Genomic DNA, 14972 nt, shown 5'->3' on the forward strand with positions numbered 1-14972 from the left:
GGAAGCGGGCTGCTGGTAATAATAATAATAATGGAATTTGTTAAGCGCTTACTATGTGCAGAGCACTGTTCTAAGCGCTGGGGGAAATACAAGGTGATCAAGTTGTCCCACGTGGGGCTCACAGTCTTCATCCCCATTTTACAGATGAGGTAACTAAGGCTCAGAGAAATTAAGTGACTTGCCCGTAGTCACACAGCTGACAAGTGGCGGAGCCAGAATTAGAACCCACATCCTCTGACTCCCAAGCCCGGGCTCTTTCCACTAAGACCCGCAGCTTCACTGTACTAAACGAAGGAGCGGGCATCATACTGGACGTGGAATTTCCCGAAACGGAAGTTCGGTTACGCTGTCCGGCCCCGTGGAGGATGGGGGAAGTGGGCTGCTGGTAATAATAACAATAATAATAATAATAATAATAATAATAATAGTAATAATGGAATTTGTTAAGCGCTTACTATGTGCAGAGCACTGTTCTAAGCGCAGGGGGAAATACAAGGTGATCAAGTTGTCCCACGTGGGGCTCACAGTCTTCATCCCCATTTTACAGATGAGGTGACTGAGGCTCAGAGAAGTTAAGTGACTTGCCCAAGGTCACACAGCAGACATGTCAGTGAGACGCCCCGAGTCCCCGCAAGCAGGGGAGAAGCTCGATCGTCCAGAAAACCTCACCAAGGGGCCGGGGGACCAGACCTACCTTCTCTGCACCATTTTCTGGAACTCCACTCTCATGAGGAAGCCCCGGCACACGGCCTGAGTGCGAGTGATGAGCTTGGCCAGCCGATCGTCCCGCATCTCCTCCAGGGTGCCCAGCAAGCCGGCCTTGAAGAACACCTGCGGGGCGGTCCCGGAAAGACCCTCGGCATCCCGCCAAGAGGCTCCGGAGAGAGGAGCCCGGCCTCCCCCGGCCCGCGGGCGGCCCGCCCACCTTGGTGTGGCCGAACTTGTATTGTGTTTGGTCGATGTCGATGGACGCCAGCAGCTTCTCGCAGGCCTTCTTGCTGTCGATGAACTGCCCCTCCGGGATGGCGCTCGCATTCAGAACCCGGTACCTGCCCCGCGCGGACACAGTGGTCGGGGGGCGTCATCGGAGTGGGGCGGCCCACCAGTCGGTCATTGGCAACGATGGCAACGCTCGGGCGAGGGAGGTAGAATCGGTGTGGGCCCGATCCCTGCCCTCGATGACCTTGCAGCTTACGATAGTATCTACTGAGCACCTGTAGTGTGCCAAGCGCTGTGCTAAGTGCTTGGGAGAGGGCAACAGTTCATAGACCTGATCCCTGCTCTCAAGGAGCTTACAGGCGGTATCTACTGAGCGCCTATGGTGTGCCAAACTCTGTGCTAGGTGTTTCGGAGAGGGCAGCAGAGTCGGTAGACCCGATCCCTGCCCTCAAGGAGCTTACAAGCAATCGGTCGATCGTATCCACTGTGTGCCAAGCCCTGGACTGAGCACTTGGGAGAGTAATCTCTGGCATACTTGCCACCCACCCCCCCCTCTTTCGGGAAGTATTCCCCCCCCCCACCGCCCCGTTCTGTCTGGAACTATTCCTGCCTTGCTCCATCTGGAACTATTCCCCCCTTTGCTCTGTCTGGACCTATCCATACTGTTCTATATAAACCTATTCCCCCTTCTCCTCCAGGAGGCCTTCCCAGACTGAGCCCTTTCCTTCCTCTCCCCCTCTTCCCCCTCTCCATCCCCCCATCCTACCTCCTTCCCTTCCCCACAGCACCTGTATATATGTATATATGGTTGTACATATTTATTACTCTATTTATTTAACTTGTACATATCTATCCTATTTATTTTATTTTGTTGGTATGTTTGGTTTTGTTCTCTGTCTCCTTCTTTTGGACTGTGAGCCCACTGTTGGGTAGGGACTGTCTCTATGTGTTGCCAACTTGTACTTCCCAAGCGCTTAGTACAGTGCTCTGCACATAGTAAGCGCTCAATAAATACAATTGACGATGATGATCCACCGTGTGCAGAGCACCCTCAGGAGAGCGCCTTATAGGCGACACAGTTCCTCCCCTCAAGGGACTTACAATCATTCAATCCATGGCACCTTGCTAAGTGCTTTCAACATCCCGAGCAGCTGGGAGAGTTCACTAGAGGCCGAAGAGTAATAATAACGATGGCATTTATTAAGCGCTTACTATCATCATCAATCGTATTTATTGAGCGCTCACTGTGTGCAGAGCATCATCATCATTATCAATCGTATTTATTGAGTGCTTACTGTGTGCAGAGCACTGTACTAAGCGCTTGGGAAGTAGAAGTTGGCAACATATAGAGACAGTCCCTACCCAACAGCGGGCTCACAGTCTAAAACAGTGGGCTCATAGTCTAAATGCACTGTTCTAAGTGCTGAGCACTGTTCTAAGCGCAAAGAAATGACCCCTGCCCTCAAAGAGATTACAATCTACAGAACTGAGGGCTTGGGAGAGTCCAATGGACTCAGTGCTTCCTTTGAGGAATCTCAGGTCTTTCAATCAGTGGCACTCGGAGGCTCCGGGTGCTGTCCTCAGCTCTTGGAAGAGGACAGTAGAGGCCAAAGCCGTGACCCCTGCCCTCAAGGAGCTTTATAGCTTCCCCAGGCTTCGGTTCGCGGTGACTTGGGGCCTTTTCACCCTCGGGACTATCCGGGCACCCCACCTACTTACCGTTGTTTAAAGTCTCCATAGAGGATGCGGTTGGGGAACCCCTTCCGGCAGATGCGGATGCCTTCGAGCACCCCGTTACACCGCAGCTGGTGCAGGACAAGAGCATGTTCCATGGCCCCTGTGAACCAAAATAATAGTAATAATAATAATAATCGGGGTATTTGTTCAGCGTTTACTGCGTGCCAGGCGCTGGGGTGGAGACAGATCAGTTCCTGTCCCACGTGGGACACACAGTCTTCATCCCCATTTGACAGGTGAGGGACCTGAGGCCCAGAGAAGTGAAGCGACTTGCCCAAGGTCACACAGCACGCCAGTGGCGGAGCCAGGATTCGAACCTGGGTCCTCTTGACTCCCAAGCCCGGGCTCCATCCGGAAGCCAGAACCGTCAGCTCCCCAATCCCAGCCGGTATCCCCTCCCTGACCCCCGCCTCCGTCCCCCGGGATCCAGAGGCGGCGTTCCACGCTCACCTGGCGTTTTGGTTTCGTTGGGGATGATGCAGCGTACGAAGTGGGGGTGAGTCGTTCTCAAATTGGACATCAGCTTGTTCAGATTTTCCTGTGAGACACCGCAGATGGGACCAGGAGTCAATCAATCAATCAATCAATCAATCGTATTTATTGAGCGCTTACTATGTGCAGAGCACTGTACTAAGCGCTTGGGAAGTACAAATTGGCAACACATAGAGACAGTCCCTACCCAACAGTGGGCTCACAGTCTAAATCGGCGGGTAAGCCACACTTCAGCCGGACCCAGGTCGACCCCGGCCCCCGGGGGTGCCTAGCTGAGCTCCGAGTTGGGGAGTCTGCATCGTCACTGGCCACGTGGGCCGCCCCGGCCGCACACCCACTCCAGCCTCCGCCGCCCGGGACGGGACGGGGAGAGGCCTAGGCAACCACACGGCAAGGGCGACTCTTTAGGGGAGACAAATTGCCTTCTCACTCACACTCCTGAAACTCTGGGGGTTAGAAAACCCTCCCCACTGGTGCAGGAGCAGGAACTAAGCCAAGGGACCACGGAACCAGGAGTCCGCAGACGAGATGCTGGGTTTCATCTCGGCGGGAGAAAGCGGGAAGCATCCTTCCTTTCCCCCTCACCACCTCAAACTTCCCACCAACTCTTCGCAGGACTCTCTGAGGGGCTGGCAACGTCTCGTTGTTTTTAATGCTATCTGTGAAGCGCTCAACATGTGCCCGGCACTGAACTAAGTGCTGGGGTAGACACCAGCTAATCAATTTGGGCCCAGTCCGTGTCCCTCATGGGGCTCGCAGTCTTATCTTCTAGACTGTGAGCCCACTGTTGGGTAGGGACCGTCTCTATATGTTGCCAACTTGTACTTCCCAAGCGCTTAGTACGGTGCTCTGCACACAGTAAGCGCTCAATAAATACGATTGATTGATTGATTAATCCCCACTTTACAGAGGCCCAGGGAAATGAAGAGACTTGCCCATGGGCACACGACAGACAGGTGGCGGAGCCGGGATAATAATAATAATAATAATGATGGCATTTGTTAAGTGCTTATTATGTGCAAAGCACTGTTCTAAGCGCTGGGGGGTAGGGTAGGGACTGTCTCTATATGTTGCCAACTTGTACTTCCCAACCGCTTAGTACAGTGCTCTGCACACAGTAAGCGCTCAATAAATACAATTGATTGATTGATTGGGGGGAAATACAAGTTGTCCCACATGGGGCTCATGGTCTTAATCCCCATTTTGCAGATGAGGGAACTGAGGCATGAATAATAATAATAATAATAATGATGGTACTTGTTAAGCACTTACTATATGCAAAGCACTGTTCTAAGCACTGGGGGATACAAGGTGATCAGGTTGTCCCACGTGGGGCTCATGGTCTTAATCCCCATTTTGCAGATGAGGGAACTGAGGCACAGAGAATAATAATAATAATAATAATAATAATAGTACTTGTTAAGCGCTTACTATGCACCAAGCACTGTTCTAAGCGCTGGGAGATAGAAGGTGATCAGGTTGTCCTACGTGGGGCTCACGGTCTTAATCTCCATTTTACAGATGAGGGAACTGAGGCCCAGAGAAGTGAAGTGGCTTGCCCAAAGTCACACAGCTGACAATTGGCGGAGCTGGGATTTGAACCCCTGACCTCTGACTTCAAAGCCCGGGCTCTTTCCACTGAGCCACACCGCTTCTCTGAGCCACGCTGCTTCTCCGAACCACGCCATCCTCCTGACTCCCAGGACGGGGCTCTATCCGATAGGGAATCCGCTGATTCCCTACCCACCGTACCACACTGCAGGAATCTGAGGAGGCTCTGAGGTATTACAACAAAGACGTCAACAAAATCCCCCTACCCGGAAGAGGGCCGAGACCGTCTGGAAGGAAGACCCCTTCTTCTTGGCCACCTTCTTCTTGGCCCCAGCGTCGGCTGGAAGGTGCGAAAAGATCCCGGGTTCGACACGACCGCCCAGACGCTCTATCCCCTCGTCCCCCTCGACCGACCCGCCCCGTCGGAAAGGATTTCGGTGGACCGGATCCGATTACCGTCCGTGGAGGCGAAGGTGGCGTAAAGATGAGCCAAGAGCTTGTTGGAAGACTTCTGGTACAGGCCCACCACGGTCTCGTTCAGGGGGTCCTTGTTCTTCTCCAGCCAACCGGTGACGCTGTAGTCCACGGTGCCGGCGTAGTGGATCAGGGCGAAGTGGGCCTCGGCCCTGCCCTTGACCTGCTTGGGCTTCTGGAAGTTGGCGGACTTGCCGATGTGCTGGTCGTAGAGCTTGTTCTTGAAGGAGGTGTCCGTGGCCTTGGGGAACATGCACTCCTCCTCCAGGATGGAGAAGATGCCCATCGGCTGCGGGGAGAAGAGAGCCGGTCGGCGGGGCGGGGCGGGGGACGGGGGGAGAGGGCGGGCCCGCCCAGCGGCCGGCCGGCCGGACCCACCTTCTCGATGAGCTCGATGCATGCGGCCAGGTCCATGCCGAAGTCGATGAACTCCCACTCGATGCCCTCCTTCTTGTACTCCTCCTGCTCCAGCACGAACATGTGGTGGTTGAAGAACTGCTGCAGCTTCTCGTTGGTGAAGTTGATGCACAGCTGCTCCAGGCTGTTATACTGTAAGACACCGGGGCCGGGGGGTCGGAGTGAGTCGGGGACAGGGTCGGCGTTCACCGGGGAGGGGAGGGGTGTGGGGGAACGGCCCCCTCAACCGGGCCGGGCTGCTCCGGCCCCTTTTCCGGCCTGAGACCAGATCCTTTCAGCAAACGGAAATCACTGCGCGGTTTTTTCCTCTGCCTCCAATCCCTCCTCTTGTTTTCCCCAATAGCCCTCTCCAGCAGGCCGTACTGATCATCGTGCCACTCTTCGCCCTCCCCCAGGGATTAGAGGTCTTCCAAGGACAGACCTCCCTCCCATCCCGGCTCAGCCCCGCTCCCACGAGGCCTGCCACTGGAGCGGGACCACCCCCCCCCACAACGGGAGGAGCCCGGCAACCCACCTCGAAGATCTCAAAGCCGGCGATGTCCAGGACACCGATGAAATGTTGGCGCGGCAGTTTGGTGTCCAGCTGCTGGTTGATGCGCGCGACCATCCACAGGAAGAGTTTCTCGTACACGGATTTGGAGAGCGCGTTCACGGCGTGGTGCACCTGCGGAGATGACCACCGGACCGCTGTGGGGGCGGGGAGGGGCGACCGGACCGGCCGGGAGATGGCCGACGTGGGCCAGGACCTCGGGCCGGGGCCCCGGGGCCGCCTCTCACCTGGTCCACGGTCTGGCCCTTGGTGACGTACTCGTTGCCGACTTTCACCCTGGGGAAGCACAGCGCCTTGAGCAGGTCAGAGGAGTTGAGCCCCATCAGGTAGGCCGTCTTATCGGCCACTGGCAGGGAGAGAGGGGAGAAGCGGCAGGTGAGACAGAGCATCCCTTGAACCGATCGATCGATCGGTCCGTTGATCGAACTTACTGAGCGCTCACTGTGGCCACAGCACAGTACATAGACTCGTGTCTGCCTTAGCACTTAGCACTTATGAGAAGCAGCTTGGCTCAGTGAAAACAGCCCGGGCTTTGGGGTCAGAGGTCATGGGTTCGAACCCCAGCTCCGCCAACTGTCAGCTATGTGACTTTGGGCAAGTCACTTAACCTCTCCGTGCCTCAGTTATCTGTAAAATGGGGATGAAGACTGTGAGCCCCCCGTGGGACAACCTGATCACCTTGTAACCTCCCCAGCGCTTAGAATAGTGCTTGGCACATAGTAAGCACTTAATAAATGCCATCATTATTATTATTATTATTACAGTGCTACGTACATAGTAAGTGATTAAAAGGGATCGTAACAATAATATAATAATAATCCTGTAGCTCTAAGCACTGTAATTCGAAGCACCGGGGTAGATACAAGCCAATCGGGTCAGACGCAGCCCCCGTCTCCCATGGGACTCACGGTCTTAATCCCCACTCTACTGCTGAGGTAACCGAGGCACGGTGAAGTGAAGAGAGGTCACCCAGCTGACAAGTGGCGGAACTGGGATTATAATAATGATGGCATTTATTAAGCGCTTACTATGTGCAGAGCACTATTATAAGCTCTTGATTAGAAGCCAGGTCCTCTGAGTCCCAGACCCAGGCTCTTTCCACCAGGCCACACCGCTTCCACAGTTGACAGAGTCTCTGGCTGAAACAACGCTTGGCACACAGTAAGCGCCAGAGATGGGGAGGGGAGAGAACCAGCCAGAACTGGGCCCCCGGAGACCCCCCAGCCCAGGGTGGGGGTACCTTCGGTGCCGTCTGGCTCGGCCTGCTCCTCCCTCTGCTTCTGCTTGAACTTCATGTTTCCGTAATGCAGCACGGCTCCGGTCAGCTTGTAGATCCCCGACTTCTCATCGGGGGTGAAGCCCAGGATGTCGATGGCGCTCTGTGCGAAGAGAAGAAAGGGTAAGCCGGCGGAGCGACGGGCGGTCCCCTGCCGACGCCCGCCTCCTCGCCCCCCGACTTACGTCCGTGGCCAACAGTTCCTCCGTGTCATCGATGCTGGCCACCAGGATCTCTCCCTGGCTGATGAATGGGTAATCGTAGGGGTTGGTGGTGATCAGGAGCAGTTCTGAAACGATATGGGGGCTTGAGGAGGGACCGCGGGGGGGAACGAGGTCGTCTGCTCGCAGGTCTGCCCAAGGGAAGGTCCTGAGCTGCGTTAGTTTAATTTGGGGGGGGTCTTTGCAGGAGGAGGCTGCAGCGATGCTGGAGAATCGGGAAGATCCGAATTCTCCGTTTGGGGGTTTCCGTGGAGGGGTGGGGCCGGAAAATCAGGAGATTCGCGATGGGTTGGTTCTTAGTTTGGGGGTCTCTGTGGGGTGGGGATGCAGAGATCCTGGATAATCAGGGAGCTCCGCACTGGGCCGGTTCTCAGTTCGAGGGACTCTTCAGGGGGTTGGGGGGGGGTGTGCGGAGACTCTGGAGAATCAGGGATGATCTGTGCTGGGTTGGTTCTTAGTTTGGGGGTCTCTGGGGGTTGGGGGGATGCAGAGGCCCTGCCTGGAGAATCAGGGAGATCCGTGCCGGGCTGGATCTTAGTTTTTTTTTGGCGGGGGGTGTCTCTGGTTATATGCGTGCAGACATCCTGGAGAATCAGGGGGACCTAGACCAGGCCGGTTCCTAGTCTGGGGGTCTCGGGGAGCAGATGCCAGACCCATCCCGTCAGAACCATTTATGCCGCTTGTCAGCTGGGTGACTTTGGGCAAGTCACTTCACTTCTCGGTGCCTCAGTGACCTCCTCTGTAAAAGGAGAGAAGCAGCGTGGCTCATTGGAAAGAGCACGGGCTTTGGGGTCGGAGGTCATGGGTCGAATCCCGACTCCACCACGTCTGCTGTGTGACCTTGGGCAAGTCACTTAACTTCTCTGAGCCTCAGTTACCTCATCTGTAAAATGGGGATTAAGACTGTGAGCCCCACGTGGGACAACTTGATCACCTTGTACCCCCCCAGCGCTTAGAACAGTGCTGTGCACGTAGTAAGCGCTTGATAAATGCCATCGTTATTATCATTATTATTAAAATGGGGATTAAGACTGTGAGCCCCACGTGGGACAACCTGATCACCTTGTATCCTCCCCAGCGCTCAAGACAGTGCTTTGCACATAGTAAGAGCTTAACAAATACCAAGATGATGATTATTATTCTCACTGAAGCCTCCAGCTCCCGGAAAGCAGCCAAGTCTACCAGGCTGTCTTTATGGGAGTGAGACTTGGCCCTGCTGGAATGTCGGTTACGGGCTGAATGCCGCAGAACAGTGCTCTGCACATAGTAAGGGCTTAACAAATGCCATCGTTATTATTATTGTTATTATTAAAATGGGGATTAAGACTGTGAGCCCCACAAGGGACAACCTGATCACCTTGTATCCTTCCCAGCGCTCAGAACAGTGCTTTGCACATAGTAAGCGCTTAACAAAGATGATGATGGAGGAGCCGACACTGTAATGGAAGACACGGGCGGGCCCCGGTAGTTCGTTCCTACTGAACCCAAACACTCTGAGGGTCCCCCCATGACCCCTGGGGGGATCCCAGGGTTCCAGACCCTCAGGCCCGGCAGAGTCGGGGGCCGGAGAATCCCTCCCCAAGGCCCCCGGGGTCCCCGGTAGCGGGCATCTCACCAATCAGCTCGGGCTTCTTGTTGGAAAGGATCTGGTAGAAGATGTGATAGCTCCTTTCAGCCTTGAGCTGGAAGGTGACCCTGGACTTCTCCAGCAGATCTAGAACGCAGGCACCCCCACCGAGTCTCCAGGTGCTCTCCCACCCCGTCCCCTCCTCCTCCTTCCCACACACGCCCCTCTCCCCGACCCCCATCCCACCCAGGCCCTCCCCGTCCGCATACACGTTTCGATGTCCGCCGAGGCCAGCTTCCCAGTGGTTCCAAAGTGAATCCGAATGAACTTGCCCTGGGACGGCGGAGGAAGAAGGCAGAGTTAGTCGAAAACGAGATGGGGGGTGGGGGGGGGCTGCCCCCTTCCTAGGAGCAGCGGCCCCAGGGAGCCGGGAGCAGAGAAAGGAAGCAGTCTGGGATAACTTTTCTTTTTTTTTTTAATGGTGTTTGTTAAGCGTTTACTCTGTGCCAGGCAATATACGAAGCGCCAGGGTAGATACAGGCTAATCGGGTCGGACGCAGTCCCTTTCCCATGTGGGGCTCATATTCTTAGTCCCCGTTTTATAGATGAGGGAACTGAGGCTCAGGGAAGTGAAGTGACTCGCTCAACGTCACACAGCAGGCAAGTGGCGGAGCCGGGATTTCCTTGAAAACAGGCCTCCTTTGCCACTCCCTCTGCTTCTTTATCTTCTACCCCATCCAGTTTCCTTCCTCCCCCTCCACCTCCTGTGGGTCATCTAATAATAATAATAATAATAATAATGGCATCTGCTAAGTGCTTACTATGTGCAAAGCACTGTTCGGAGCGCTGGGGGGGATAAGGTGATCAGGTTGTCCCACGTGGGGCTCACAATATTAATCCCCATTTGACAGATGAGGGAACTGAGGCTCAGAGAAGTGAAGTGACTTGCCCAAGGTCACACAGCAGACATGTGGTGGAGGCGGGATTCGAGCAATAATATTTATTATTGTTATTGAGGTATTTGCTAAGTGCTTACTATGTGCCCCACACTGTACTGGACTGTGAGCCCTTTTAGACTGTGAGCCCACTGTTGGGTAGGGACCATCTCTATATGTTGCCAACTTGTGCTTCCCAAGCGCTTAGTACAGTGCTCTGCACACAGTAAGCGCTCAATAAATATGATTGAATGAATGAATGAATGTACTGAGCACTGGAGCAGATCCAAGATCATCAGGTCGGTGACAGTCCCTGTCCTACATGGGGCTCACAGTCCAAGCGGGAGGGGGAACAGGTATAGAATCCCCATTATATAGGTGAGGAAACTGAGGCCCAGAGAAGGGAAATGACTTGCCCAAGGTCACACACGGCGGGGGGCAGAACTTGGGTCCTCCGGCTTCCAAGCCTGAGCTCTTTCCACTGGGCTGCACTGCCTCCCCCAGCCCCTGACTGGGGCCAACTGCCCAACTAATGATAATGATGGCATTTATTAAGCGCTTACTACGTACAGAGCACTGTTCTAAGCGCTGGGGAGGATACAAGGGGATCAGGCTGTCCCACAGGGGGCTCACAGTCTTCAGATCAATCAATCAATCAATCAATTGTATTTATTGAGCACTTACTATGTGCAGAGCACTGTACTAAGCGCTTGGGAAGTACAAATTGGCAACACATAGAGACAGTCCCTACCCAACAGTGGGCTCACAGTCTAAAAGGGGGAGACAGAGAACAGAACCAAACATACCAACAAAATAAAATAAATAGGATAGAAATGTACAAGTAAACTAAATAAATAAATAAATAAATAAATAGAGTAATAAATATGTACAACCATATATACATATATACAGGTGCTGTGGGGAAGGGAAGGAGGTAAGATGGGGGGGATGGAGAGGGGGACGAGGGGGAGAGGAGGGAAGGGGCTCAGTCTGGGAAGGCCTGCTGGAGGAGGTGAGCTCTCAGCAGGGCCTTGAGAGCTCACCTTATTAAGCGCTTACTACGTGCAGAGCACTGTTCTAAGCGCTGGGGAGGATACAAGGGGATCAGGCTGTCCCACAGGGGGCTCACAGTCTTCAGATGAGGTCACCGAGGCCCAGAGAAGTGAAGTGACTTGCCCAAAGTCGGGATTTGAACCCATGACCTCTGACTCTTTCCACTGAGCCACGCTGCTTCTCTTTAGGCCTAGAGCCCTTTAGGGGACCAAGGAGGTTTGTGGGGCTGGAGGAGGTTGGGGGTCCCTGACGAGGACGCGGAAGGGTAGCGTTGCCGCCCTCCCCTTCCCACCCCTCACGGGACCGGAGGCACCGGAAAACGGCCCCTCGCCCCCAACGGAAGCCGGCTCCACTCACGAAGCGGGAAGAGTTGTCGTTCCTCACGGTCTTGGCGTTGCCAAAGGCCTCCAGCAGCGGGTTGGCGCTGATGATCTGGTCCTCCAGGGTGCCCTGCTCCCAGGAAGTCAGGATGCCCAAGTGAGCCACAGGGCATCTCCGTATCCCCAGGCCCAGGGAGTTGGCCTCAACCCTGAGCCTCCCTCTCACTTTCCTCGCCTTAATCGTATTTCTTGAGCGCCTACTGGGTGACGTAGGGTCTCCTCCGCAATGACAGCATCTCCTCAAGGCGCGCGAGCCAAGTCGAGACGTGGTGAATTTAGTTTCTGCCTCCACGCTCCCTTCCCACTGGTCCCTGCGCCCCTGATGGGGCTGATGATAATGATGGCGTTTATTAAGCGCTTACTATGTGCCTAAGCGCTGGGGAGGTTACAAGGTGATGCGGTTGTCCCACGGGGGGCTCACGGTCATCATCCCCATGTGACAGATGAGGGAACTGAGGCCCAGAGGAGTGAAGTGACTTGCCCAAAGTCACACAGCTGACAATTGGCAGAGCCGGATTTGAACCCATGGCCTCTGACTCCAAAGCCCGGGCTCTTTTCCACTGAGCCACACTGCTTCTCTAAGCCTGGCTCATCTAAACCTGGGGGCGTCCGGGAGGGGAGAGAGGAATCTGAAATCTAGTTTGGGGGTCCCCCCGTCCCCCGGAGAGGGTGGGGTAAGTCAGGCCATCTGCTCTCTGTGAGGAGCTGAGGGCCGGCCAGGTTAGATTTCTTTTTCTTAATGGTATTTAAGCACTGACTAGGTGCCAAGTACTGTACTAAGCGCTGGGATAGATAATAATAGTAACAGTAATGATGATGACATTTATTAAGCGCTTACTATGCACAAAGCACTGTTCTAAGCGCTGGGGAGGTTACAAGGGGATCACGTTGTCCCACGGGGGGCTCACAGTCTTCATCCCCATTTGACAGATGAGGTAACTGAGGCCCAGAGAATAATAATAATAATAATGACGGTATTTGTTAAGTGCTTACTATTTGCAAAGCACTGTTCTAAGTGCTGGGGAGGTTACAAGGGGATCAGGTTGTCCCACGGGGGGCTCACAGTCTTCATCCCCATTTGACAGATGAGGTAACTGAGGCCCAAAGAATAATAATAATAATAATGACGGTATTTGTTAAGCGCTTACTATGTGCAAAGCACTGTTCTAAGCGCTGGGGAGGTTACAAGGGGATCAGGTTGTCCCACGGGGGGCTCACAGTCTTCATCCCCATTTGACAGATGGGGGGGAACTGAGGCCCAGAGAAGTGAAGTGACTTGCCCAAAGCCACACAGCTGACAGTCGGTAGAGCCAGGATTGGAACCCATGACTTCTGACTCCAAAGCCCGGGCTCTTTCCACTGAGCCACGCTCAGGTTGGGCCCAGCCCACGTCCCACGTGGGGCTCACAGCCTTCATCCCCATTTCGCAGGTGAGGGAACTGAGGCCCAGGGAAGTGAAGTGACTCATCCACGGTCACCCAGCAGACAAGCGGCGGGGTCAGGATTAGAACCCAGGTCCTTCTGACTCTCGGGCCCAGGCTCTAACCACTAGGCCATGCTCTTCTCAGCTGAGATCAGTGTTTCAGAAGCCGCTCCGTCTCACCCGCGCTGCCTTCTTTCATCATCAATCGTATTTATTGAGCGCTTACTGTGTGCAGAGCACCTCTCGGCGTCCCTCACTCTCTACGTCTCTCTCCCCTCTTGGGCCTTTCGGGGGTATCCGCGGCACCTGGACCCCCACCCACCACAGCCCCCGTGCCCGAAGGGGCCGGCCCCTCTACCTTCATCTTCGAATCCTTCTTCTTAGCGATGTCCCCCGTGGCCGCAATTGTCGCGAAGTACTGGATGACCCGCTTGGTGTTAACCGTCTTCCCGGCCCCGGATTCTCCGCTGCCGGGAGTAATGACAAGTTTGAGAACGGGCGCCAGTGATCTCGGCTCCCGGCATAGGGAAGCAGCGCGGCTCAGTGGAAAGAGCCCGGGCTTTGGGGTCAGAGGTCGTGGGTTCAAATCCCGGCTCCGCCACTTGTCAGCTGGGTGACTTTGGGCAAGTCGCTTCACTTCTCTGAGCCTCAGTGACCTCATCTGGAAAACGGGGATTAAGACCGTGAGCCCCCCGTGGGACAACCTGATCACCTTGTAAACTCCCCAGCGCTTGGAACAGTGCTTTGCACATAGTAAGCGCTTAACAAATGCCATCATTATTATTATCATCATCATCATCAATCATATTTGTTGAGCGCTTACTATGTGCAGAGCACTCTACTAAGCGCTTGGGAAGTACAAATTGGCAACATATAGAGACAGTCCCTACCCCACAGTGGGCTCACAGTCCAAAAGGGGGAGAGAACAAAACCAAACATACTAACAAAATAAATAGAATAGATATGTACAAATAAAATAAATAAATAAATAGAGTAATAAACATGTACATTTATTATTATTATCTGAGCTTCCCTGGAATGAGTTTCCTCTGGGCGTCAGTGTGCCAAAACGCTGGGAATTAATACTGTGAGCCCCCCACGGGACAACCTGATCACCTTGTAACCTCCCCAGCGCTTAGAACAGTGCTTTGCACATAGTAAGCACTTAATAAATGCCATTATCATTATTATTATTATTATTATTATTATTATTATTATTGCTGCCCGGTGAGTCCCGGCGGTCTCTAGTCCCTCCCAGCCAGTGCCCAGAGCAGGCAAGGTCCCCCCACGGTGACTTCTGGTGGTCTCCAGTCCCCCTAATCAGGGCCCTGAGCAGGCCGGGCCTCCCGCAGTGACTTCCCAGCGGTCTCCGTCGCCCTGAACGGGCCAGGCCCTGCCTCAGTGACCTTCCTGGTGGTCTCCAGTCGCCCCCACCACGACCTCGAGTAGGCCGGACCCCAAACTGATGCTAGGACGAGGGCCAGGCTATTGTAACCGAATGTGGCGGCCCCGGGGGAGGCAAGTGGAGAAGAGAAGCAGCGTGGCTCAGTGGAAAGAGCCCGGGCTTTGGAGTCAGAGGTAATGAGTTCAAATCCTGGCTCCACCACTTGTCAGCTGTGTGGCTTTGGGCAAGTCACTTAACTTCTCTGGGCCACAGTTCCCTCATCTGTAAAATGGGGGTGAAGACTGTGAGCTCCCTGTGGGACAGCCTCATCAACTTTTTAGACTGTGAGCCCAATGTTGGGTAGGGACTGTCTCTATATGTTGCCAATTTGTACTTCCCAATCGCTTAGTACAGTGCTCTGCACATAGTAAGCGCTCAATAAATACGATTGATTGATTGATTGATCAACTTGTACCCTCCCCAGCGCTTAGAACAGTGCTTTGCACATAGTAAGCGCTTAATAAATGCCATCATTATTATTATTATTAAGCGGATCTGGGGGACAGCCGTGAG

General features: G+C 54.2%; 1 protein-coding gene across 1 annotated transcript in view; it reads right to left on the bottom strand.

The window, feature by feature from the left end:
- LOC119931732 (myosin-3) overlaps positions 1 to 14972 on the bottom strand; it is a 46397-nt gene that overhangs the window by 25153 nt on the left and 6272 nt on the right. Inside the window, exons 5-19 of the mRNA XM_038750603.1 lie at positions 13374 to 13482; positions 11570 to 11662; positions 9494 to 9557; positions 9273 to 9371; positions 7622 to 7725; positions 7401 to 7539; positions 6388 to 6506; positions 6125 to 6274; positions 5572 to 5742; positions 5176 to 5482; positions 4986 to 5059; positions 3127 to 3214; positions 2659 to 2776; positions 926 to 1049; positions 695 to 831 (exon numbers count right to left, since the gene is read on the bottom strand). Of these exons, the coding sequence (XP_038606531.1) occupies positions 695 to 831; positions 926 to 1049; positions 2659 to 2776; positions 3127 to 3214; positions 4986 to 5059; positions 5176 to 5482; positions 5572 to 5742; positions 6125 to 6274; positions 6388 to 6506; positions 7401 to 7539; positions 7622 to 7725; positions 9273 to 9371; positions 9494 to 9557; positions 11570 to 11662; positions 13374 to 13482 (1896 nt within the window). The remainder of the gene's footprint in view (positions 1 to 694; positions 832 to 925; positions 1050 to 2658; positions 2777 to 3126; positions 3215 to 4985; positions 5060 to 5175; positions 5483 to 5571; positions 5743 to 6124; positions 6275 to 6387; positions 6507 to 7400; positions 7540 to 7621; positions 7726 to 9272; positions 9372 to 9493; positions 9558 to 11569; positions 11663 to 13373; positions 13483 to 14972) is intronic.

This window comes from Tachyglossus aculeatus, chromosome 8 (assembly GCF_015852505.1).
Source record: "Tachyglossus aculeatus isolate mTacAcu1 chromosome 8, mTacAcu1.pri, whole genome shotgun sequence".
NCBI lineage: Eukaryota > Metazoa > Chordata > Mammalia > Monotremata > Tachyglossidae > Tachyglossus > Tachyglossus aculeatus.